General features: G+C 31.8%; 1 protein-coding gene across 3 annotated transcripts in view; it reads left to right on the top strand.

Annotated features, from left to right (window-relative positions):
• The first annotated feature begins 1,518 nt into the window (after positions 1-1,518).
• The window catches only part of LOC119829525 (major facilitator superfamily domain-containing protein 12-like), a 27,695-nt gene continuing 1,406 nt past the window's right edge, over positions 1,519-27,807 (top strand). The window contains exons 1-10 of one of the 3 annotated variants that reach the window (XM_038352079.1): positions 1,519-1,647; positions 1,715-1,741; positions 23,346-23,515; positions 23,601-23,684; positions 23,867-24,089; positions 24,197-24,308; positions 24,473-24,669; positions 25,663-25,849; positions 26,439-26,550; positions 27,266-27,416. In XM_038352079.1, coding sequence (XP_038208007.1) covers positions 1,628-1,647; positions 1,715-1,741; positions 23,346-23,515; positions 23,601-23,684; positions 23,867-24,089; positions 24,197-24,308; positions 24,473-24,669; positions 25,663-25,849; positions 26,439-26,550; positions 27,266-27,416 — 1,283 coding nt within the window. In that variant the 5' untranslated portion in view covers positions 1,519-1,627. Of the gene's footprint in view, positions 1,648-1,714; positions 1,742-22,143; positions 22,374-23,345; positions 23,516-23,600; positions 23,685-23,866; positions 24,090-24,196; positions 24,309-24,472; positions 24,670-25,662; positions 25,850-26,438; positions 26,551-27,265; positions 27,417-27,807 lie in introns of those variants that run through there. The other 2 variants (XM_038352081.1, XM_038352078.1) reach the window with 2 other exon arrangements.

Here is a 27,807-nt window from a genome sequence, read left to right as displayed (position 1 = left end):
GGCACTTTTTATACTGATACGGGATACGGACTTACGCGGTTTCAACCGCGGGTCACAGCTAGTTAATATTATAAACGCGAAAGTGTGTAAGTGTGGATGGATGGCTGAATGTATGGATGTTTGTCACTGTTAAACGCGAAGACAGCTTATCGTATATGTATGAAATTTAGTACAGAGACAGTCTGGTTTAGCACATAGATTATTTTTCTCGCGGGTACCACGCGAGTGACGCCGTGGGTTACAGCTAGTATTAAAATTGAAATAGATACTTGAAAGCCTTTATATGTTGAGGTTAGAAGCGCATCAGTAATAACAAACTATGAATTATTGTGATATATTTTCTCTAAAATAAAGCTCATATTGTATAAGTATTTTTAATTTTTATGTAGCAATATTATCACATATCTCGTTATCTTTTCTTTGTTAACATTGATATAAGTTCAATGTTAACCGTTTTAACGTGAAATGGATTATTGTTTTAATTTTTTGTTTGTAACAAACAATTGCTCTCTTCTAATTTCCTAACTCACATATTATATGTGGGCTCCTACTTATCAGTTATTTTCTAATCTCTCGTTGGATTAGACAATATCTCTTGAACCTTCCTCTTTTTAATTTCCCAACTTCTAAAGAATCAATCATACGGTTCGTTGCTTTTAATTTAAAATCATCTGAATGGATACAAAACAGACTTGTTTTACCAATTATGTGTAATATGGTTTACGTGAAATGGAATCCAAAATTATACAGAGACGCACATGGTTGCTAACGTTACCTCAGAAATATGCTTTGAAAAAATACGTTTTGCGGTCGAACGCTCAGTTAGAACGGGGGAGAAAAAAAAAAACCTGCATTAGTATAGCCCTGGTACATCTGAATATTTATTTTACCTATACGTTTATACTCAAGTGCGTGTTGAACCCATAAAGTAATGAAATTTGCCGTAAGTTGAATCACAGATAACATAATACTATACTAGCAGTAGAAGTAAGAACTTCTTACAACCGTTACAATTATTTTAATACAGAACACTCCTTTTAATTAATTCAAAGGAATGACAATACTAAATTACGACTGGTAATACGTTTGGGGTAGCTACATTCTACCAATAATGGATTAACTGTCGGGCTCACTTGATTTACTTACAGTATGTACCTACTCACTGTTTAAAAACCATATCGATTAAAGCGCCATGACTATTCAATAAGACGATAAACATTAGTTACTAGACCAAGGTTAAAGACTACAATATCAAACCCCGCCATTTAGATCGAACCTATTAAATAAATTTTTACTGCTTTTCTTCTTGCGACAGATTACTGTTGTGTCTCATTATGACCATTCAAATGTTAATAATAGGTGTTTACGATTATTAATATACAAACATTTTGAAGTATTTAATGTACAGATCGGTCGTAATCCTTTAGGATATTATGTCAGGGAAATGATTGTTTCAGCGTCATCGAATATGGGAGAAACAATCATCTAGAAATGAATTTCGCCATATTGGTGAAAGTATGAAAACAGTTTCGTGACTGAGTCAGTGGCGCGACATCCGCCGATGTTGCCACGTTTCGTTTCTAGGAGACAGGCTCTTGCTGATTCAAACTGAGTGACTCACTGGATTATGACTTATTTGAAGCTTTTGTAAGTACTTTAATTAGTTAATTGGATATAACAAAATCAATTTCATTTACCCTAATTAATTTTATAGGTGGAGTACCTACATACGAGCAGACCGGTCAGTGATCACCAAAACTCTAAAATGTTTTTTATAATGTTTTTATGTAATCGAGTGAACGTGTCACGTGATGTTGGTTCGCTTTAGCTGAGTGTACGTTGTCAGCCGAAAAAATGTCGACCTGCTTTTCATGACGGGTTAAGAAACAAAAAAAACTTAACAGATTGGTTTCTCATCATTCAAAAGCAAATGAAATATTTTATATAATAACTGATATTAATAATATTAAGAAATAACATTAAGAAATAAAAATCAATAATAAAAGGCCCTGCTCTGATTCGTTTAAAAAAAATATCTGAGTTATCTCAAATGTGAATTGAATCTTTCTCATGACCCAAACGGGCCTTAATTTCTTCCCTTGGCTCAACATGATCGTCTTCGACGGTAATGGAATTTCCTTGGTGCATCTAACCTAATTTGTTACACATTCAATTGCACTGAAGCTTTATTTACTTGCTGTCATTTTAATCTTTTGCTACTATTACATAAATTAAATTATTCCCAACAAAAAAGAACATTAAAACATGACCGTATTATGGAACAAATTAAAACAAATACGTAGACTCGCAAAAAATGGTAACATTGGCGTTTGCCGCCATTTCCCAATCCCAAGTGCATTGTTAAAAGCCGACGATCAGATTACATTTCAACCTTTATTGTCCACTATTTCTGTTCACAGAATTTACGATATCGTACAATTTGTATAAGCCTATACATTATGCTTAAATTAAAATTGTTATCAGCGTTTATACCATTGAGATTATATGAATCTTTTATTTATTGAATCGGTAGTATCGGTACTGTTTGGCTGTTGGGACTTAAGTTACATTTATATGGTACAATAATTATAAAATTAATGAACATGAAACCTTATTCATTTGAAGAACGAAATGACGAAGCCTATTGCTGTAACAATATTATTATGTTATCTGTGCTATAACTAAGGATATTCAATATTATGTATTACTGGGTATCCATTGACATGACCATGTCTTTACTGTGAAAACGGCTGATGTATATATTTCACATTTTAGTGTGTCCATAGGTGTCACAATTCGTATATTAATAAAATGATATTAAGTGTTTACTAAGTACATTCAATGTAAATTTCTAAATTAAACACAGCATTATAAATATAATTAATTATATGATGTGATTGATGAGTAATATTAAATATACCTAATTAAATGTAAATTTTATTCACATCGGGTTATTAAAATTTATAACATACATTTTCAAAGCCCTTTCAATTAGGCAGTCTATGTTGGACTTTAATATTATTTGTTTCAAAGTTCCTATGTAAACATTTTAAATGTGAGGCTAGTTGAATAACTGAATAATCAAATAATGACATAAATAAATTATGTTTAGTATATTTTTTCTTTTATAATAAATACACATTATATCCTTTACACAAAATGTAATTGTTATTCAAATTGTGCATATATTGGTATTTACAAGGAATTCTGAACGTTTGTCATATATATTTACCGATTGGGTACACGTTTCATTACAGACTTAACCACTCGAAGCGAATTCTGCCATTAGAACATTAATAAATACAGTTTCACAGTTTAATTGGAATTTAACGGAAATAAACAATGCTCAATATTGAAATAGGGAGAAACATAAATAATTTCAATAAAATGTCGAAATATCAGGAGTGTAAAGCGGAAAATGGACAAAATAAAACTACATATGGAAAGTTCCATATCCGCTTATCCAACCATTTCTATATTTTTAGTATATTAACAATTATTTATTTTACATAAATATGTATGGATATATGTGTCTGCAGAATTCAGTGGTAATAAAAAATATATTGTTATTGATATTTTTCAACAATGACTCAAGTTTTCAACATATAGTAAGTAGATATTTACTCCAGTCTATAAACGTAATATTTTACTTTTTCCACCTCAATTATTGCAGCAAATTGTTCACCTTCAACAAAGAAATCTCTTTTGTAATACGATTCGATTTTAACTTTAAATTACTAGGTCAAATAAATGTAGTCCTACGTATGAGCAATTTGTACAAATCAACGTAACTAGGTCACATTATGATGACCGTGGACTATGTGAGATGCCGTGCTCATGAGATTTATAGACCGCTATTCTTATAGACAAATTGCACCCTGCGTGTTCTTTGTTAAGTATGGTGATGTGAGAGAATGTATTAGATTGGATTTTGTCGTCTGTGGTAAGATAAATAAGTATTTCTGATTATGCGCGCAATTACTTATATTTTAAGCGACCGCATGTTGTTAAAAATAGATGACACACATAGACACAAAACAAAATGTGATGTCTTCAATAAGTAACTAGACAAGCTTATATACAAAGAATATTCATACATGAACGTAACAATATAAAAACATGAATATACGATTCGTTGAATAGTATGCCTAACAAGTCATCAAGTAAAAATCTAGCCAAAGAAGTGTAGAACAAAAGCCTTCTGTCATAATATATAAAGAACGTAACAATAAGTGATTTCTCCCCTTTATTGAACTGGTACGTGCTATAAAATGCATGGGTGACGACAAATCCATAGAGAATTCATATGCAATTCGTCGAACGCAGATTGTTTCGTGTTAACTGTATGAATATTAATTAATTGCGGTAAGGATACCATGTCGATTGTCGCACATTCCAATTAAGTACTTCGCACCTTTTGTTTTCTGTCCTTCATAGTCTTGCAAGAACTGGTTTGTAACTTCCTGGGCTAGCAAATATGACAAAAAAGGCAACAACTGTTTGCTAAGGAGATGCGATGTCCCTTTAAGGTTATCTGTCTGAAAATGCAAAAGCGATGTAGGCACCTTGAAAAGAAAAAGTAGAATTTAAAACAATATATGAACTAGCAAGTTAATGTACTTTGCTATTCCTTATGAACTTTGTTCTATTCTTATAATTACTTCTCTATTGAATTTAACTAATTTATTATTCAGTCGTGAGGGTGATACTACAATACGAATATAAAATTATTAACAAAATTAAGGATCATTGGCGCCGAAAAGTCGTATAAAAAGTTTTCAAAATACATCAAGTCTCAAAATAAAGAATTTTTTAAGTTTCACTGAAGTGTGGAATACCTAGGTAATGCTTACTTTCATTTCAATTCTGCAATGATTTAACAAAGATGGCAATATTGACGTTTTTTTATAATTAAATATCTGGTTGTCAAAATGTTAATATCGGGATCGTAAGTCTCATTTTTAAAGCAAAAGATAGCAGGAAATTTAAACTGTTTCACAGCAAATTTGAACTCATAACGAGTTTGAATTTTTCAAAGGTCATTCTTATTTTTCGAGAATCCATAATGTCATTGGACATACAAAAGTGATCCAGTTTTTAAAATATACATTTTTGAATTTATTGCAAAACTAAACTCCTTGACGACAACTTCTTCAAATACACAAAAAATATAGCTATACATATAAAAAAATAATTACAATTGGTATTAAAATGATTTTTTGTTGTCTTAATTCGTCGGCTTGTATAAAAATAAATAAAAGTCCTTGTTCGTGTCTTAAAACAAAGCAATAAAAGAGCTCTAATTCCACGTAAATTAATATTTTTATGACTTCACCATTGTAAATTGTAATTCACATACGCGTACAAGCAAACGTACGCATTGCGCCAATTTAACTAATTTTATTGCTATTGTTCCAGTATTTCCCTTAGATATGAACGAGATTAGAAATAAAAACGATTTATTGTTGTTATTAAAGCCTAAGTCTAGCCAAACATGATATTGATGACCGTTTAGCGTGTCTAAAGTGCGGTGACCGACATGATCCCCATTTAACGATCAACTAACTGCCCTTTGAATAAATTAATTTCGTTGAACTTATTATAATAAGTTGTGGCGTCAGTATAAGGTGTCGACGACTTATAACCATTATTGTTCTATATTGCCTCACATTTCTTTAACCCTTGATATTCATAAATTTACTCGCAGACGGTAGAGTACACATAACTTCTTCGAAACAATTATATTTGAAGTTCTACGAAGCAAAATTATTGATTTTTTTATGACTAGGCTACTTTAGAATCAGTGAAAGAAAAAATATTAGAAAATTAGCAGAATACAACAACTACTAAACCATCCTCAATAGTGACTTGAAGTACATAGCAAAAGTCGTTTTTTAATTATAATCGTTACGAATTGCAATGCGCCATTGCGAACAGCAATGTTCTTAGCTAAGTGGATGAAACCGTCGTAAAATTTAAGATACGTCATGAAATTCTTGATGCATCTTCTACATATAAAGCTTACGTTTACAAGATTACTTGGCATTGAATGAACATTATGTCAATTAGAAAAACAAGGGAAAGACTATTTTTAAATTTATCCTTAAAGCATTACGAGTCTCTTTAAAAAACCTAAAACTTAAAACAGTATAATATCAAATTGGTCAGCACGGCAAATAACTTCAGGATTTGCAATGTGTGCATTGTTAAACGAAGGGTTAAAACGACCACGACACTACGCAGGCTATGCAGGCCAAGTTTGTTAATGCAAAGACTGCGAAACAACATTTGTATCACCCTCTAACCGCAGAACAAACTAAATTGTCCATACACGACACGCTTTACCAAAGCAATTAAATTGTTCAGTGGGTAAACTTTGTTGTTTTCTTGTTATGCTACAACATGGTCGACAATATAATTTCATATAAGCATAATATAGTATATTCTTTCTAAATCATTACTTATATTATAAGTTGGCTTGATTTGTTTGGCTTTTGTTCACGTTGTAACGGAATGATATGTAGTGTGGCATGATTTTTGGGTCTGGAAATAGTTAGAAGGCTTGAGAATAGAATAGAATTATCTCATTCCCATGGGAAGCCGCGGGCGGAAAGAAAAACAAAAAGTGTTCACTGTACATGAAAATCTATGTTGTTGATTATTATTTATAAGAAATTAAGTATTTAATCATTTCACTGTAGCACAGCCACAAAGAATACCTAAAAGTAATAACTCATTGTTGCTGCTATTTTCGTAGTTTCGTTGAGTAATTTAAGAAACTTGATAAAAACTTTATGATAAAATCATTTTAAGATGAAACCTTCACCGTTTACTGACTATTAAAAAAGTTTGAAGTTAGAAAAGTAATTTTAAGGAAGACTCGCTCCGGGTAGTCGTGTCTACTGTAATTTACTTAAAGTTTCGAAAGGAATTAGATACAATTTATTAAACTATAACAGAATTTGGTTATATCCAGAACACAGCACGGGGATGGCAATTTCCGCGTCTAAATGGAACAAATTTTCAAATTCATATGAATAAGTAGGTCGTATAACAGCAGGGAGACGGGCGGAATGCAACTCGTTATTTCTGTTTAGACGATAAGTAATTCACGACGTGCGACAAAGCCCAGATTGTCGCGGGTTTCGAGGAAATGTGAAAAGTTAGCAACTTCACCGATATCTTGGTCGCACATCTGCTTAGGCACGTGCTCAAGCCCCTGTTTTAGAGGGGATTGGATACACTTGCCACGTAATAGCGCTTTAATTATTTAATCGAACACACATTTATATAGCGTAGTTTGATACGTGTGTTGTTAACAATTTATAAGCCAAGTTCAATTTGTCCTTTTAATAAAATTATTTCTTGCAGTTTTTCGTGTGTTTGCAAAATACGATTCGTTTATCCTTATTTCCTAACTACGATGTATGTGAAAATAATAAATGTAAAAGCCTGTTTGTTTGTTGGTCTTTCTTTCACGTCAAAACGAAGCGTTTTATGATATATATTTTTGTCTGGAAATAGATAAGAGACCAGAGCATGGTAATTGTAATACCCTTAGAAATTTACTTTACCACTTGGGCTAAGCCGAGGCCGGAAAGGTTTTATATTAAGTATGCATAGAATTAATCATATTAATTTGGACAAGGGTCCCTAAATATACTAGAGAAATTCACGTGGCTTAGCATAAGTCAATCAGTCTCTCTCCGATAATAATAATGTTTATGCATACATATTATAGAATCTCTCGGCTTATAGTTCGTTCAAGAGATTAAATGCTAGACTAAAACATCTAAGACAAATTATCAATTTAATATAAATCAGAATATATTATGTAAAAATAGGTATAGCAATATATAGCTATTAAGAAAAGCAATATTTAAAATACACAAAAGGGATATGTTGAATAATATATCTTATTTTACTTTTATTAGCACTAGCAGGTTAAGTGTTAGATCATTGTACCTAATTCTTCAGATTGGAACAGCTGGATAATGTTGAATTAGCTGAACCGGTCCTCGTACATGTCCTGACTCAGCACCAATTTGTCCACCCACGTTAGGACCATATTTTGCAATTGAGTAGATTATGCGCTTACGTTAGTTTCCTTTTTAAAGGGTAGATTGAACAATTGTTGGAAAATATTTGCTAAATAACATATTTAATTGTTTTAAAATGTATTTCGACCCTTTTCAATCGACGTCCCCAGAAACGAAGAAGGTTCTCAATTGAACGTAGGTGGGTAGATAGTGTGTAGATCTTTTTTTATTGGTTTCGTTACAATAATCCGTTTTCAAACGATGCGCGTGATTATTTTTGTGTTAATGAGGAATTATTATCAATTTAGTACATACTACAGATACTAAAATGGTACCAAATCTATCTACCTCCCCCCAGGGACAATCGATGACCTTTTAGTCTATAAAAAAAAAACATTGTTTAGTCTTTTAATTTTTGATCGCCTCCTAATTTAAATTTTCGTAGAGACGAAAATGCAACATAATCGTAACTTAATTAAATTCCTTGATATCTATTTTGTGTTATCTTCTCTTCTTTTATTTTAATATTATACTTTTGTTTTATATTGTACAAATAAATTATAATAACAAATTCATATACATATAAAATGAGAGTCGTGACTTGATGTTGCATAATTGTATCTCAAAATAATCTTGAGTTCATGGTAGATTAGCATTATGTTGACATGATAAGCTTGACATTGACATACATAACGCAAACTTAACTAATTGTTTCATGGAACAATAAAATTCTAAAATACATATATTTTTGTTAAAATATTCTATATTCAATATACTCATACATCTGAAAATTTTACGTTACCTCAATAGGTAATTTTTATTTCTTACATTGGTAAGAAAAAAAACGATCTATGAAACGTTTTAAGAAGAAATAATAATTTATTTTCTTGAAAATTGCATTAGTTAAAAAAGCGAGTTTATGATTATGATGTAACAAAATGAAAGAAGCTTTAAAATAGTGGTAGGTGAGTGATAATTTTAGGACTTTATTGTAATTTGTACTGCGATATTCGGTAACTACTGGAAATACTATGTGCCACCTATAAACTTTACTTTACTAATTACTGAAAATTAATTCCAAGAATTAATGTTTAGTACTTCCTTCTTTGTCTACTTTCATCCTCTCGTATAAATAGAAACACATTAAGAACTAAATGTTAGTAATCTTAATGACGCTATAATTTATTGTCAAATGGACAATCTGTTCAATTTTATCTATTCTAACCTTAATCTTTGTCCAATTTTAGGTAACGACAAAAAACGATTTTTGTAATACGTAATGTAAACAGGGTTTTTGGCACACATATTGATATTATCCTTTTTATGACCAGATAAATGTATCAATCAAGGAACTTTTTAGATATATGCATAATATTTTCATCATAACTGTTTTTTGGTAATTAATTTATATTAAAAACTAAAGGAAGCCGTATGTATGGCTCCCTTCAGTATTAATACAGTTAATTAGCGATTTTTATTTTACTCTTTAAAATAAAATTAATGTACGATATTTTAATATTAAATTGGTGTTTTTGTATCTCATTAATAGAGATAATTAGAGGAGATTAATTCACGAAAAGCTTCGTAGTTAGAAGTTAGGAGTCTTATAAATATGGTAAGTAAATTTTTGATTCAAGAAGACTTGGTAATTCAGAAATACCCACGGTTAACATATGTATTAAGAACCTAACTCTTTCGATGGTCGCCAGTTTCTGCACTGGAAAGCTCTTATAATAATTTATAGCTTCAACCAAAGACTCACGATTTCTTCTGACTTATACGTAATAAAGTTAATGCAATTTATATCTGAATTGGCGAGTAGAAAACGCAAAAGGAATTTTAAAAAGTTTAATTTACGCTAGATTTTCAGAATATACATAACTGGGCATTTTACTCACAACATTATTACGTACTTTAATTTCCCGTTTATGAGTAGGGAGTGTATTTACTTTGGTAGTAATCTGCAGACAAAACTATAAAAAGGGCTATAAAAAACTTTTTTGCGTCCACTCTTCAACAACTCATTTTATGAGCTCGGTTTCAGATTTGCTACGATTGCGTCGTTCGTAAAAAAGCTATAGAGATTTGAATAGCCCATTATATGTTTAGAACAATAAATTCAATCCGACGTGGAGTCATTTAATATTTTATAGCGATAGAACTCGTTTTCAATTTATAGTATATTTAAAAAGATAACTCTGCCATGAACGCTCCCGAAGGTATCTAGTCACGACTGGGCCGGTTTAAGGGGAGCTAACCTTATTACTCGGGGATCGTCGTCGATTTGCGGGCTAGATTTAGCAAGCAAGCGGTACCGTGATTCATTACCGGCAACTAGCGCCTGGCGACCGATCATTTGTGCGCCGCGCCACCTCGTGATTACTATAACCCTCAGCGGGAATGCACCAATTGCAGCCTGCCCTGCACTCTCATTGAACGTCATTTTGCGAACATATTATGGCAGATAAGCGTGCACGGAAATACCGTTCAACCAATTTTAAAACGATACTAGTGATTACTGACAAGCGTTAAGAGACATTTATTAAGAGTTTACATTTACTTTTAGTTACATTTACATGATCCCGACACTGCGTCTACACTTTACGGATATCGTACAAATCATAACTTCTATAGCTTTTACGGCTCTTCCCTACTCATAGGCCAAGTATTATAATAAATATGGGTATGGATATATTTAAAGACCCTGTCATGCTCTTATTTTCGTGCATGGAATGATATTCATGTCCGATAGATACGATTTTTTATTTTTTTTTTTTTTTTATGTCATAGCGGGCAGCTGAGCTGGTGGTTCGCCTGATGGTAAGCGATCACCACCGCCCATAAACATTCGCAAAAGTACCTCTGTGTATGCGCTGCCCGCTTTTATGGGGTAAGGGAAAAGGGAAGGATTAACGACTGGAAAGAAGGAATGGACTAGGACAGGTGAGGAAAAGGAAACGGGCCTCCGGCTCCCCCACTCACCGTACGAAACACAGTGGCATGCCACTATTTCACGCCGGTTTTCTGTGGGGATGTGGTACTTCCCCGGTGCGAGCTGGCCCAATTCGTGCCGAAGCGTGCTCGACTCCCACAATATATAATACGATAAGTTGCTAATGTTGTTACTTATATTAAAATGGTGTAGAACCGTTTATAGTGGTTAAAATGTTCATCGATTTGCGGTGCAATACGCAATCAGTCGCATTGACAGAGCGGCTCGGATGCACAGACACGACGCGCCAACGTCGCGACTACATTTTTCATCCCCCTGACATCCGCTCTGTTAGCGTCAGCGAACTCGTAAATTTATTCGGATGTAACTCATGCGATGGATGGAAATAGTGTTTCGCGTATTGCGTAGATCCATCGTATCAATATAAAGCTAGTTAGCCCGGTAACGCATCCATCAAATGGGCAGCGAGCATGTCCGACTTAATTGATTCACATTTAACAGCCTGTTTCGGACAGACTTCATGAAGGTCTCTTTAAGTCGGAACACAATTAATGTGTCTATTTTTACATCTTTGCAATTCGGTTTAGCATAGAATGCAACTCTTTATCGATAACAATAAATACATACGAAATCTAACCATTGACAGACATACGTTGTTGTGTCTTCGTTTAAACTGTGGAGTTTAAGTGGATGTTAAGTTTTCTCACTTTTTATTTCATTTTTGGCGTTAATGTCTTTAGTGTTTCTTGCATAAGATTCTTTTTCTAACGATCAGAATCACAATAAGAGCGACCTAGGGAAATATGGAATAATTTTTCATAAGTATAAATAGGATATATATTTCCCAATATCCGATGCATGCACTTATTGATATATATTTTTTAGATTACAGTCATGTATACATACATTCATATGCAGTCATAAATAAAGTAAAGAATTACTGATGTAGGTTTCGTAAAATCATATAGATAAAAATTCAAAGAATAATAAATATATTCCAATTCACATAACACACCAATACATTATGCCTAACGGGGATCAATTCTCACGTATCTCGAATAACTGAAAAGCTGTTTGTCTATTTATATTTGTTGACAAACATGACTTCGTAATTGGTTACAAGTTTAACATCGAAAACTTGAAAACTCATTTATCAAGCATAAATAAATAAAGGGATCAGGATTGAGATGAGTCACTGATTCCTCCATAGATAAACTTTATATTTTATGGTTATATATTTTGCCTTTGAAAATTGTACAAAACGGTTGGTTGTTTATTGAATTTAGGATACAAGAAGTTTTAAAACATATACTGGACATTTAACCGAGCAAAATAATGATATAAAAAAGTCTCCCGTTCAATATAACACAGTTTGAAGTTTTACAACTCCCTCATAAAACTTAAAACTGAGTTATATTCTTAGTTAAACGCGATAATTGAGCTAGATATTGCTTTCCATCAACGTTAAGCTGGCGACGTAACTAAGTCCCAGTAGCATTATCACGGATATTAAGGTATCTCCAGGATATAACCGATTATATCTATCCGATTTAGGTACGAGGAATTAATGGCACTGCTAAGAAATAATAAGAGCGTTTCAATGGTTTAAAAACTTATTATTCTTGACCTCATGTTAAAAAAAACGCCGGAATTTATTTAATCCTTTCAAGGCTTGGTCGTTGTGTTTGTTTTGTGCGTATTATTGAATAGTAAAGGAGGCTTTGATTTTATATAGTAATAATCGAAAATTGTATTAACCATTAAAACAACATATTTTATGGCGATAAGTAAATGTTTTAGTTTGAAATAATTACTGGCAGGATACATATTATCATTATTTATCTCGTATAACCTAATTTTTCTTATTTCTTACGGACTGTACCGTTCTTATAAATACGAATGTTAAATTAACTGCGATAGCATAGTTAATCAATCAAATGTTCTGAACGAGGAAAGAACGTAAATATTTGATAGTGGGTTTCTGTGTTAATTATCACCAAGATAAATGTATTGATTGCTTGGTGTTTCTTTTTATTGTTTTTGTAATTTGTTCAGAGCTTTACGGCGATTAGGTAAATGGCTCTGTGATGAATAGTTTAAACCTCGATACATATAACCCTACTTACTTAATTTGGAAAACAATATGGCTTCTAAGACCTCCAAATAAATGTGTACTTTGGCTTATTTTACATAACATAACCAACGAAATCCTTTCACTTTAGACATAGGATATATTGTTTTTTTAAACTGGATGCAATACTTTTCATACTTTATTGTGTTAATTTTGCAATTATAACAATTTAAGAATACATATGTTTCTTAATAAAAATGTGTATCTATATTCTACTTTAGAGAATAACATATTTTACTTTATTTATAGTGAACCAACCCGGGCGAGGAGAACCGATTAATTCTAGTTTATAAAAAAAACGACAAGTATTTTTTAGTAATTTACAGCATATAACGATACATCTTACTTTTACTCAAGTTTTGTAATTCGTGAATTTATATGTATTAACTTTCGTGTATCTTCAGTATGAAATAATTAATTGATCAATGAATACTTTGCATTTCCATGCCTAACGTTCATAACGTTTAATTGACGTGCTGCATTATGAGTAATGAAGCATATTAGGGGGTAATTAATATTAGCGTAATTATAACAAACTAACGGTTGTCTGCGGTCAGTCGAGTTCATCCCTCATCCTCACTACTCCAATTTGAACTCTAAAAGTATAAAAAGGGAAAACTCACTTTTTTATTTTAACAATTGTGTTTTTTTTATTTTACGTGTAGCGGTTCTTATTCATTGTATTAACAATGTACTAAGATGTACTAGTCCTTGTGATAAAAATAAATTTTATATGAAACTTGGTGTCCGCCCCGGCTCTGCCTGTGTTACATATATAACCTATAGCACTCATGCAATGCACATATCCAACGATAAAATAACTTTTGAAACCGGTCCCGTAGTTCTTGAGATTAACGCGTTGAAACCAACAAACATGCAAACTACTCAGCTTTATATTATTATAGAATGCAAATTTTTAGTAAATACTTCTCATCTTTATTATTGTGCAATAAAGAAAATTTTTTTAATAATTATTACAAGCGAGATTAATGAAATTCACAATGTTAATCAAATGAATAAGCATTCCATTCTGTTAAATCTCGTAGCAAACAAACTTTATTGATTATTTTAGCGTTTTTACATTATTCTCCAACCTTTTCCCTTTAACCTTGTAAAAGGTGAAGCTGTTGTGTAATCGCAAACAAAAAATGCAAGACCCTTAGTTTAAAATATTCAGCTCTCATTTACGTTGCTAAAGGTTAAAGATTAGAATTTTAAAACATAGACTAATCCTCTAAAAACATAATTGTTTTACAAAACTCATAAGAAAATATATAGGAATACATATTATTTACATACGTCACAAGAAAAATGTCCAATGGCATGGTTTTGTGGATTTAACACTTAATACTATCATGTGACCTGTTTACCGAATGCCTTATGATAATAGTTGTAGTCACTAACCAGAGCCTACTTCAAGTAAGTGTCTTCCTAATGAGAAAAATCTATAATGGTCAGTATAAATACAACCGGCTTAAACATTCGAGTAATATATAGTACTTACTGTTAACGGTATACTTAACTCGTATTGCGGTAAGTCCCGTTTATAATAACATGGAATGTGATTAAAAGCTTCGTTTTTCTGGTTCTAGAAATCATTAGAGCTCTCTTGGAAGAGATTATGTTTATGACTAGTACATAATTTTTGTGGATATATACACATACATATACAAATAGTATAATCAAAAGACACAAAATACATCAAGAAAAGAAAGGACATCAATATCAATATAAATAATAAATATCAAATTCTCTGTAGCAGATAATAGCCTAGTATAAACGTTAGATTCACGAGACACTGACGCTTATATTCTGCCAACACCGTTTTGCAATTAAATTAAGATAGTAAACGGGAGGTTTCTAATAAAATCGCCGTATAGTTTTAGTAAATTTTCTCGTGAGGTTTCATTTCATCTTGTATGCTTAACTCCTCTTCGTCTTTTCTCTCCATTACATGTAAGATAATTTTTTTCGATTTAACGTTATCTTACCATAGGTATAAATATAGATTTATAAACATATTCTATGATTTCTAATATAACGTTTATCCTATCCTATACTACTAATATCATAAATGCGAAAGTTTGTAAGGATGTGTGTGTGTGTGTGTGTTTGTTACTCTTTCACGCAAAAACTACTAAATCAATTGCAATGAAATTTGGTACGTACAGCTGAACAACTGGAAACATAAAGGCAACTTTTTATCCCGATATTCCTACGGGATACGGACTTACGCGGGTGAAATCGCGGGGCGCAGCAAGTAGAAAGATAAATCTGAGACAATTTATTTATACTTTCCGACTCTTTTAGAACACATAAATACGTAATGTAATAAAACAATCTAATCTGGACATTCAAACTACTCAGTAAACAGGAGCAGGCATTCCAGTTTTTCTAGCGTCATGGAATGCGGTCCATTGCACCTGCTTTAACAACTACGTTTAAAACATATCATTATCCATTGCTCTAACAAAAGTATCTAAAATCTTAGTAATTTATCAATTCAATCGGGGATTTGTGAAAAAGAGTTGACAATCTTAACTGCCAGTTTCACAATTTCTGGATATGGCCTGTAAAGCTTATTACTGGAATCGAACGAGGGTAATTATTTATGTATGTCCTTTTCTTTGATAGCTTATGGCGTGGACTGATTTTGTCATGTCATGGGGTTTCATTGTCATGATATCGTAGTGTTGGTATCGACATAGGCTGTATAAACTATCAAAGCCGCAAATATAAATAGAGTAAATATGAGTAACTTATACTTTTTTCATTACAATAAGTTGTCAGCATTTACAGCTGAAACGACGGCATAATAATTATAATATTGATAGTAAAATATGAATATTACAAAGAACCTGCCTATTTTAAAATACACAAATAGGTATCACTTAGATCGTAGAATTTGATATAAATTTCATACAAGCCACCGCTGCTCTCTGTATAACATTGGACTACCGCAATATATTTGCCTTTCTCGCTTGGATTCCTCGCATAGAACGAAATATGACATGGTATAACACACGGTAAAAATTATTTTTATCCTCACGCCGAGCCCAAAATAATTGTGTTTTTTATATAATTTCAAAATATCCTCGTGTCATATAAAGTATTCGCTTTTTCTTACATGTTCTTTAGGTAATATTTTGTGTAAAAAATGAACAGCACTTTTATATTACTGTATAATAAAAACATCGTATAAAAGTAGCCATCTGTAAGAAAAACGCCGCGTTCGATATTGTCAAACGTTTTCTGAATAATAATCACATAATCAATTTGTTTTTATATGGACAAACATAAAATATATAGGGATAGGTTCTTTATATTTTATTTATTCCCTATGTTTTGTTAGGTAAAACACTAGTCGATCTCGCCTTCAAATTGAAAAGATTAGTTTCTTTAGATATATATTTTATTTGTATATCCTTATTGTTTACAAACTTTCCGCGGTAAAAAAGCAGTTTGCCACTCTCTAATCTCCTAATTATCTGCAGACATACATCATCATCATACAAATCGTTTCGTTACGGCGTGATAGAGGGACAAACAAATCTAAATTTTAAAATAGGACCGCATGATACCTATTTCCCATCAAACACACGAATCAAGTAAATTCGTGGAAAACCCAAGGAGTAACAAAACCAAAAAAACAAATAATTCAATTGAATAGAGAACCTCCTTCGTTTTTGGGACGTCGGATGATAAAAATGAATAATCTGACCGTGATTCTTACCATTACGTATTATGTACTAGTATTATGTTATATGTGCTATTACTGGTAACAATACTATCATAGCGAGCAATAGTACTATGCTGGTATTGTAGGTACCGCAAACTGCATTTATTGTGGGATACTGGGTCAAATGCTCGTTTCGCTAACCCTTATACAATGTACCCAATATAAAAGGCATCTTACAAGAACAAGTCGCTAAGACGAGGACTCTGCGGTTTCAGTATTTCCTAAAATATGAAGAAAGTCGTTCTGAATGGAAACTTTTAAACCTGTATGCATACATGATGAGGCTTATGATACTACAAAATACATTAATGATACACGATAAAGTAGCATTATCCATAAGGATTCTGTAGGATCTAGGAAAATACTTTAAATAAAGAGACAAAAATCCAAAAATCATCCTTTCTATATAACATTCAACGTTTCTTAATTCATCGGTTTTAAAATAGATCCAGAAATTAAAATATTTGTATTCAACCAGTTTCGTATTAATTAATTGTAGCTGACCAGTACTTTTGCTTACACTAGCAAAAAACATGTAAAAAACATTGTAACACCAATTTTTTATGCAATGAATATGAGTACTTTCCTTGAATTGTTATTTTTTATTTTATAACAATTTTAATATAGATTGCATAGATTGAATAAAGTTCTTATTCACTTCACTGAATATTTTAATAAAATAACAAGAGTATCATCATAATTCTGTGCTCTTACGATTTAATTGCCATTCCAGAGACGTTGTCTGTTCAAACGGTGATCACAGCAGATGGCCACACATTTAAACAATTCTCGTTTGTTTGCCAAGGTCTCGTTAACTATAAAGTTGGTTTAGAATGAATCGTGATTTCCATACCAATTCGTATTGGATCAATTATGTTTTTATGTAACACTTGATGCTTACCCCGGCTCCGCCCGGGTAGATTTTTTCTTAAGTTGTCTAATTTTTAACATTGATTATCGTCATACAATCGGAGTCAAATCCAGTGTAGTTTTAATAACACGAAATTTTTATTTGTAAAGATTATTACCTTAAGTTTCATTACCCAAATGGAATAAAATATTTTATTTTAATTAACGGACTCTTTTTGGCACTTAAAACTTACTAGCTGTGACCCGCGGTTGAAACCGCGTAAGCGTGCTGCGTAACCGTATCCCGTAGGAATATCGGTATAAAAAGTGCCTATGTGTTATTTCAGTTGTCCAGCTATCTTCGAAGCAAAAAAGTATTATTATTCACCAATAGATGTCAGGAAAAAAAAACACGAATAAAACACGAATATGACATTTTCTAAAAAAAATTCCTAGCTAGATCGATTTATCGCCCCCGAAAACCCCTATATACAAAATTTCATGAAAATCGTTGGAGCCGATTCCGAGATTCCAATTATATATATATATATATATATATATATATATATATATATACAAGAATTGCTCGTTTAAAGGTATAAGATTTCAAATTTATAAATTAAAGACTTTTTAATGGATTTTAAACGTTATTTATTCAGCATATTATTCAACCCGACGTTTCGAACATTTTACATCGAAAATCAAGCACAAGAAAAAATACTACTTATATTAAAAAAAAATACATTCGACGTAGGAAACATTTCTAAATATTTAAATATTACACATTAAAAATTACAGGCCGTTACAATTACCTCTTCATTTATTTTGGGTATTGATTAGGTGCTCGTCGAGAAGATTAGTCAGATACGTAAACATTTACCTATAATATCGCAAATAAACGTGGTCAAATACGAGCTTATTGCCATTTCTGTTATTTCATTACCATATTCTGACGGAAGATAAAAAAAAAAACACTGCCTAAGCCTATAAAATTACATACACCCCAAAGATTTCGAAAACTTAGTATTATGACGATATCATTGTTTCGAAAATAATTAATATAAATTATTACTTACTCTATATTATTTAGTACCCACGGTTTATTCAATACACTGTTCACCTGTTTGAAATCTAAAGACAAACTTTAAATTAATTTATGCTTGGCATACATAATGAGTACAATAGGCCTAAATACATAATATTGACAAAAGCTCTGATTTAATATCTACCCACGTTTTTCTCCTGCCAGTTGTCTTGTTGACGCTAAAATGTTTTTGCTCATTAGACTTTAAATAATAGAAATAGATGAGGGTTCTTGAATGAATTTCAAAAACCAAACAAGAAACTCTCTTACTAGATAAAGAGACATAAAGGGAATAGTAATTATATGGACTCATTTATAAAAATCAAGCTTGCGTTGAAATTAATACGCTTGACAAATATTCTTAAAGTTAATGTGTGATGAAGTCAAAAGTTTTCATTTGATTACTTAGGTATACGACTGTAATGGAAAACACAAGTAATTGAAACGTGTGTTCAATATATTTTGTTAATACGATACTTGTATCTCTAGGACGTAGTTACAAAACACCTATCCTTTGGAATATTTGACTTTATTTCTGCATTTAAATCTTTAAAGTTTAATGGATACTTGCACAATAAAAATAATATCGGTATAAGAGAACATCAACATTGTTTGTATGGTGTCAACTCTCAAAAATATTATTACGCATTTTAAAAATCCATAAATTGTAACAGCATAAATAAAGTGCTGCACCGATATTTTCAACGGTACAGTAATATAACATTTTAAAAGTGGAATCTGACTCAGCTGAAAGATTAATTATAATACCCATTACCGTGGTCATGTTAATTAATAGTCGATTTAATTATTGCGACTGCGAGCGACCACGAATGTCTACGCAGACACCGGCTGGCCCATAAATTAGGGTTGCAGGTTTGGTGCACATCACTCATTTTCGGGCATTCCATTGACAAATCTCATATTATATTTACTGTGAACCATTATTCGCTTCTACGAGTACATTTTAAATGATTAAAGCGTGTTTGTGGGTAAAATTATTGCTAAACAATGTTTTAAAGAAAAAGGATACATTGACCTCTAACTATGCAAAATACTTTTACACCTATATGATGTGTGTATCCTGTCGTAGACGTTCCCTTTTTTAATAATGTTTACCTAATTAATTACTTACCGTTCAAAACGGCTTCGATTAAGTTGAATAAGAAAATAAAATATAGCCTATGTCATTCATAAATATCTACCTACTATATTTCTGAATGAGCCCCCATGAATGAATTTTCAATTATTTGGTGCATACAGGCAAACTAAACGAGTAAAACAATCTTTCCCCCTTATAATATGTACCTGTACATAAAATTTATAAAGGTAATTTATTGTATAAATCTGTTATGCTTCGTTAGTACACCTTACATTTGCATTACTTTTAAATAAACAACTAATACTATAAATAGCAAGTACACACGTACACAGAGTACATAGGACAAAATGGAATTTATTTGATCGTAATCTCTGGAAGCCCATCTCCTTTTCCTTACCCATACGCCTCTCCAAATGTTCATGGGCGGTGGTAGCGCTTACTATCAGGCGGCCCGCCAGCTCCATTGCCGACGACAACATTAAAAAAAGTATTAGAGTTATTATTATGTGTAATGTGCGCGTTTATCTTAATATCCACTCATCTGTGGCGCCACAGTTGAATGAATACATAAAACACAAAGGTGACTGACTGACTGATCCATCAACGCAAAGCCCAACCTCCTGGCACCGATCGCATGTAGATGGCCACTATTATGTAGATAGTGGGCATCTGCTAAGAAAAGATTTAGATAAATTCTACTCCCTCAGTGGAATGGAAATTTGTACCATGAAAAATTATTTAGATTTAGGCCACGCGGGCGAAGCTACGGGCTACAGCTAGTGATAATATAACTTCGAATATATCGTATGTGATATAAGAAACTACCTTGTAATATAATATCTCTATGATTGTGTGTTTTCCTTTTTAAAATGCTGCATATATTATTAAAAAAAAACGTAAATCTTTTCCCATCCCATTCATTATTCCAATAAATATTTCATAAGATAAAATCTAGTCACTAAAGACATCTGTTGGATTTAACTGCTGTTTCTACGTACTGGACTAAGCGATATCAACAAAGGACTGTGTATTTCAAGTTAGTGTATCCATTTGATAACAGATGGCGCTTATATAGAGAATTTTTTAATTTCTTGTTATTTTAATATGCTGTTTCCTTGAATATTTTTTAAATAGCAGCTAAAAACCCATGACTATCAATTTTTTTTGTTTCATAAAAACTGCTTAAAAATATGTTTGACATGAAAAAAAGTATTACAACGTGTCCTACAATGTTGATATCAGATCCATTTCCGTTTATTAATTAAACTTTGGGTGTACAGAAGCCTGCTATCAACAGAAGCCAATGACAAATTAAATAACTTGTATACTTTAACTACAAAAAATAACGGTACTTTAAAATTTATTTAGTAAGTAACGTAAATTAATCTACCTCAGATTTGAGCTATTTAACCTGTCGCCCTGCCTATCCAGGTAGAATAAATAAAAAAAAATTGACGACATAAAAACCCTATCTTACACAATATTGTATCTTTCAACTGGTCAATGAATTTTCAAAATGGGTAGCGTAGTTTTAGACATTTCTTGCACAAACTAACAAAGTTTACACGTAAAGCAATTGAATGAAATAGTTTATTGAAGGCTTCTTTTAGTTATATTAGTATTTAGGTCACAAACAATGCCTTAGACCTTAGTATATCAAAGAACAATTTTGCGGTTTACGCGATCGTGACTGAATATTATAATACATCTCTTAGAGCGGAGGAAAGGCATATTATTGAAAAAGACCATTTATAAAGACCATTACGTTATCTATATGTTGCTTGAAGAATTATTTGACAAAAATCTGAATATTTATAAGCATGGTTATTAATCGTCAAAAGAATTATTTAGTGGTTTTCTAATTTTTTTATTTTTCTATCGAATCAAATGTAGCATTCGATTTTCAACACACTCAAATTATCGTATATCTTAAAGCATATCATACATTTTTATATTGCAATGGATTATGCCTACACGCTTATAGCTAGGATTAGATATTTTGAACAAGCAAGTCCAATGTTTTGAAACTAGAAAGAGATGAGAGATGAGAGAAGTGTTCGTAGAAATTAATAACTTAATATTAGTCTTTGATATGCATTTTGAATTCACGAAAATATAACAAAATTTTGAAGCACTTTTGAAACACTATAATTCGGTAAAGAGATTATAGAGCATATACATACGTACACGAATTGTCACGATATCGGGGTTAGATATTACGATCAAATAAGCCACAAAGTCGAAGGAAACCCATCAAGAAACACGCGTCTATCGTTTATATTATTTTTTTTTTATATTTTCACAATAATCAAAATGAAATGAAGTTATTTATTGTGCACAATACAGTGATAACTAAATAGTGATTTTTTGTTAAAAAATAATATTTAAAAATGCCTATTAATTACGGTGCCACAGATGAAAACGAAAACGGGGTGAACGAAGAGAAGAATGAATGTAACGATGATGAATTTACTATAAGGTAATCAAGAGCTATTATTTGCTAACAAAAAGCAATCTTCAATTCAGCCAATTTGCGACGCTCAACAGATAAGTAGGGCACAAAACGAAGACTATCCTCGTAGTTAAGATATATTGACACTTCCGTACGTTTGACTAATCATAAAGTACTTTTTTTATATACAATAAAATATATCCACGTAAATAAAGTCTCATACCATTGTGTTTCAAAAAACTGGATAATTGTAATGCTAATGCTATCACTAAATGTAAGGTACTTAACCACCTTTACCTTTCTATAATTACAGGATGCCGGAAGTTAATTGATAAAGCTAAAATTGAACGGTAAAATTATCAGTTTAACAAAAAATTTACGCCCAAAAGTAATAATGTATCTCCTATGGAGGATAAGTTTCAATCTTTGATTGTTGTATAATTTTCCTTAAATTAGTAATTGACAACCTTTTCAAGGATTGCTTATTAACATCGAGCGTATACACCTATACACGTATCAGGTGTTCAGACTGTATGATTTAATATCTAAAATAAAATTTCCTGTTTTATTACTGTCATATTAATGTAATTGTACTTTTTAAGTGTAGTTGTATCTACTTGTTCTTTTTAATATCACATCAATTAATTAATAACACCTTACCACCCAAACAGAGGCTACAGAGTGTTTTTAAGTAACAACTGTATCAGAGCTGTTATTTTCTCTATTCTATTCTATTTTATGAAAGATGGTTTTTCTAAAATTTATATTGCGCTTACTGTATTTTGTAAATGCAGTAAAGTACAGTTTCGTTTTCTTACTAAGAACTTATACTAATCAATTTAATAAAATAATAATAAGTAGCTTTTATTTACTAGCATTATGTAATCAGCATTCAACCCTATGCCGTGCTACCAATACTTTATTGTAAATGTCCACTGGGGATCACTGCTACTACATATTGCAATAAATATCAACGATAATTTTATTTGTTTCAAAAAGTATTCCGGTTAAACGAAGAAAATGGTGGCGAATTGGTCAAAACTATCTTTTCGGATTCGGACATGTCTACAACGATCTCTGTGCTGCAATGTGGTTTTCTTACATGATGCTATTCTTTCAAGCCGTGCTCGAAATGAAGGCAGTGGTAGCTGGTGCTATGTTACTATTGGGTCAGTAATGGTCAATTATATTAATTGTCGTATGTAAGGAAACAATTTTGTATAAGTAGTTATGTCATAATAATCAATTTTTTAGGTCAAGTGGTAGATGCCTTGGCTACACCAGTGGTGGGAGTATTAGCTGACAAATATAGCACAAAGACAGTATGGCATTTAACAGGTGTGTAAATAAAATCATAAAATAATCATACACAGTAATATATTACATATTGGATAACATCATATGTGTGCCGTATACACAATACGTGTCAGAAAGTAATACCTACTAAACTACATAATATTGTTATACCTATAGGTACGAGAAGTAAGTGCATTTATAAGAATCCAGCTTTTCTATTTCAGGGTCTGTTCTCGTGGCTTGTACATTTCCCTTATTATTCATTCGATGTTGGGGTTGCTGGATGCGGAATGATCCGGAATATTTGTCATGGTGGATGCCGTTTTATTATGCTGTTCTAATCACAATATTTCAAATCGGCTGGGCTGTCGTACAAATATCGCACTTGGCAATGATACCTTCCATTTCAGACAGCTTACAAGTTCGTTCTGAATTGACTTCCATACGGTAAATATTTGAGATATCAAATTACAGAATCGGTCTTCCTAAGTATATGAATTATATTTGGGGCATATTAAATGCGGTACTTAACCAAATCTATCATTGGTTTCCAGTTATATGGCTTCTGTGATATCGAGTTTGACGGTATACTTTATAACATGGATCGTTTTAAGAGCTACGCAGTACAGCAACTTTATTGGACCTACTGATGATTATAAATTTAGGGTGGGTGCATGGAACTTTTTTTTTACTTATTTTTGCTATAAATGCTGATAATTGAAACGCTTTTTGGGTTCAAACGTGACAACTTTACCAGAAATTTGTACAAAACGACTTCTCTGTTTCGCTTTGTGTACCATCTTATTTTTATTTTTGTTTATCTATTTCAGAATGTATCATTAATAATTTCCATCATTGGGGTCACGTGCGTGACAATGTTTCATATATTTTTTAAACTAAAGTCGAATATTGATCGAAAAATTATTAAGACAGATACAGAGATCGGTGAAGAGAATCTCTTAAAATCGACCAAATCAAAAATAATGTTCTTTTTAAGAATGCCGCTGTTATACCAAACTAGTTTACTGTAAGTAATGTATTAAGCTAGTCAGAACTTTTCAAGATTGTTTATTTCCTCGCATGTCTCCCATAACTTCTGACCAGTTATATTCAACAGTTGAATCTAAATATAGATGAAACACATTATGTCCAGCTTGTAAAATTGACGGATCTACGCAAATAAGCAAATATTAGATTTAAGATTATAAACATTGTATTTACATAATTTGGATACTTAGGTATTGTTATCTTCTTTCATTATTGGGTTTTTAAACAAATTCTAAGCATCCATAATGAGCTAAATAGTATGAAATCATCTCTACTCACATTTAAAATACTTATCACTTAGTATCTATCAAATCCCAGAATGCAAAATAAATCCGAATCGATCGACCCGTCCTTGATCGAGATTTGCTGTAATAAGTGAGCATAGGCTTAGTTAAATAGCTTGATACCCACATACTACAATCTGAAAGAGGGCAAGAGGAATTTATATTTAATTTGATGAAACTTTCATTTTTGGGTAACGGAGTAAATCTAGGGTAGGATTTAATCCGCTACAATCCTTTTAATATTATAAATATTAATTATAAACACGAAAGTTTATAAGAATGTATCGATTTAATTTTTATTTTTATAGCATTGCAATGCTTTATAAATGAGAAATTTTGAAAGAATAGAAAAAATTTGATCACGAGGCGGGATTTGAACTCGCGTTATTTGCCAAACCGTAGAAAAATCAATAAAAAAATTCTCAGAATGTATCGTTCAGTAGTTTTTGTGTGAAAGAGTAACAAACATACAAACATCCTTACACACTTTCGCATTTATAGTATTAGTAGGATAGGATAGTATAGATAGCCTTCTTCAATAAATAGGCTATCTAAGACTAAAAGAATTTTTCAAATCGGACCAGTAGTTCCTGAGATTAGTGCGTTCAAACAAACAAACAAACTCTTCAGCTTAATACATATTAGTATAGATACTCGGTTAATTGTATGTTTGCCTTAATTTCTTTCAGATATGTATTCTCTCGACTGTATTGGGCACTTAGTTTAGTGTACGTGCCCTTATTTTTAGAAGAACGACTCTCGGTAAATCCTTCTGAAGGATCCGAATTGGTAGCGAGTGTACCGCTCGTGCTGTACATATCATCCCTACTATTCTCTTTTCTTTTGAAGAGCAACATAAGTAAAATTGGTAATCAGGTAAATATTTATATAAATGATCATTTTGCATTGAGCATAATAAATTTGGGAGGAATCTCAAGAGTATTAAGTAGAGTACTAAATACATTTATACATCAGCTAAAGATTTGTTTTATACGAATTTAACATAGGAAATTAGTCGCGTTTTAACAGTAATTTACTCCTGTTATCCAAGTCTTGTACAAGTTTCCGCAGAATCATATACATTTCAGAGGTCGTGTGATCAGACTTTTGTAGCCGTGTCCCTATAAATACAACAAGTTTCCATTAATCTAAACGGGGAATTTCCTTAGATCATGCGGCTGAAACGCTCTCGGACTAAGTAATCATTGTAACACGTCGATCCGGTCCATTAGATTCATGTTTAGTAATACTTTTAGTAATCGTTATGCTATGTGACGCAATCAAGACGTTTTTAGAAAAAGTCTAGCTAAATAAAAAAAGTTTTGAGTTAAGTTTTAAGTAACGGATATGATTATTACAATTCTGTTGGTGCTAGTTCAAATTCCAAATTTTCGCTCTGAAAATGAACGTATTCTGAGCGGTGTTTTAGCGTAATATACACACAATTCATATATTTTATTTATAGGTTGCATATTTAATAGGAAGTTTGTTCAGCCTGATTAGTTGCGTTTGGATAGCAGTTACGATTGATCCGGGAGCCAGCGTCGTACAAATATATTTGGTCGCGACTCTAATCGGTAAGTACTTTTAGTAGTGTACCTACTGAGAAGTTTAATTTGTAATAATAAATATTTAATATTCAAGTAACTACTACTAATATGAATGCTAGTAACTGAATAAATTTCCCAGAATAACTGCAATTTATAGTTGCGTCATGCTGATAAAATAAATTAAATTAATTCTCCCATAAAATACTTAAGGTTGTTGGGTTTTTACAGTTGTTTGTGTTTTACTGTAATTAATAGGCAGAATTAAAAAAAAATAGGTATATTACATACTTCTACCGATAGAACACTCGCTAACCGCCCAAACAAAAAATAAGAAATTTATAAAGCATTTGAATGCTATAAAAAAAGCTATAATGGAAATATACATAATAGAAGTTTTTCCATTCGTTTTCTCATAAGAACAATAAGAAAACAAACGATTTCAAAACTATTCTGAAACAGTCTGTTTGCGGAAATCACGGATTCAGAAACAGGTGGATCAATTTTAATGGAAATAACTAGTCTATAAGACTAGACCGTACTTATATAACATTATTACTTATGGTAATATAACATAATTACTTATGGTATAGTACTTTATTAGTCCTTATTAGAGAGACTAACTTCTCTTTGAGGAAGACCTGTTTGATAGTAGTCTTATAAATATTGTTAAAAATCAGTTAACTATTTTAAAATCAGTTCCGTAAGTAAAATTAATTAATGAAACACAATATTTTTCTCACAGGAGCTGGCAGTTCCATAACCCTTGTATCAAGTTTATGTGTAACAGCAGACCTGATCGGACCACATTCACACCAAGGAGCATCTATATATTCTATTGTTACGTTTGCTGATAAATTAGTGACTGGCATTGCAGTTGTAGCCATAGAGAATTAGTAAGTTTTTCTAATACAATATTCGCATTAGAGAAAGCTTGTTATGTTACTAGCTTTTGCCTGCGAAAAATTTAAATCCAGAGTAGTTTAATAGATGTTATTATATATATAAACTTAAAAAAACCCCATCAAAAACGTTACGCAGTTTAAAAATAAAAAAGAATAAGAAGAAAGCATATATAGGGACATAGGGACAGACAGAGAAAGCGACTTTGTTTTATACTATGTAGTGATGAGTTATTTGTAGAACAGCTGTTATGTTAGAAACATAATTTGTATTAATAAAATCGTGTGATCTATCGTATTACATATATTCGTCGTCGTCGTCGTTTCAGCCGTGGGACGTCCACTGCTGGACAAAGGCCTCCCTCAAAGATTTCCACCACGACCG

This window comes from Zerene cesonia, chromosome 10 (assembly GCF_012273895.1).
Source record: "Zerene cesonia ecotype Mississippi chromosome 10, Zerene_cesonia_1.1, whole genome shotgun sequence".
NCBI lineage: Eukaryota > Metazoa > Arthropoda > Insecta > Lepidoptera > Pieridae > Zerene > Zerene cesonia.
This window is presented reverse-complemented; position numbering and strand designations above follow the sequence as displayed.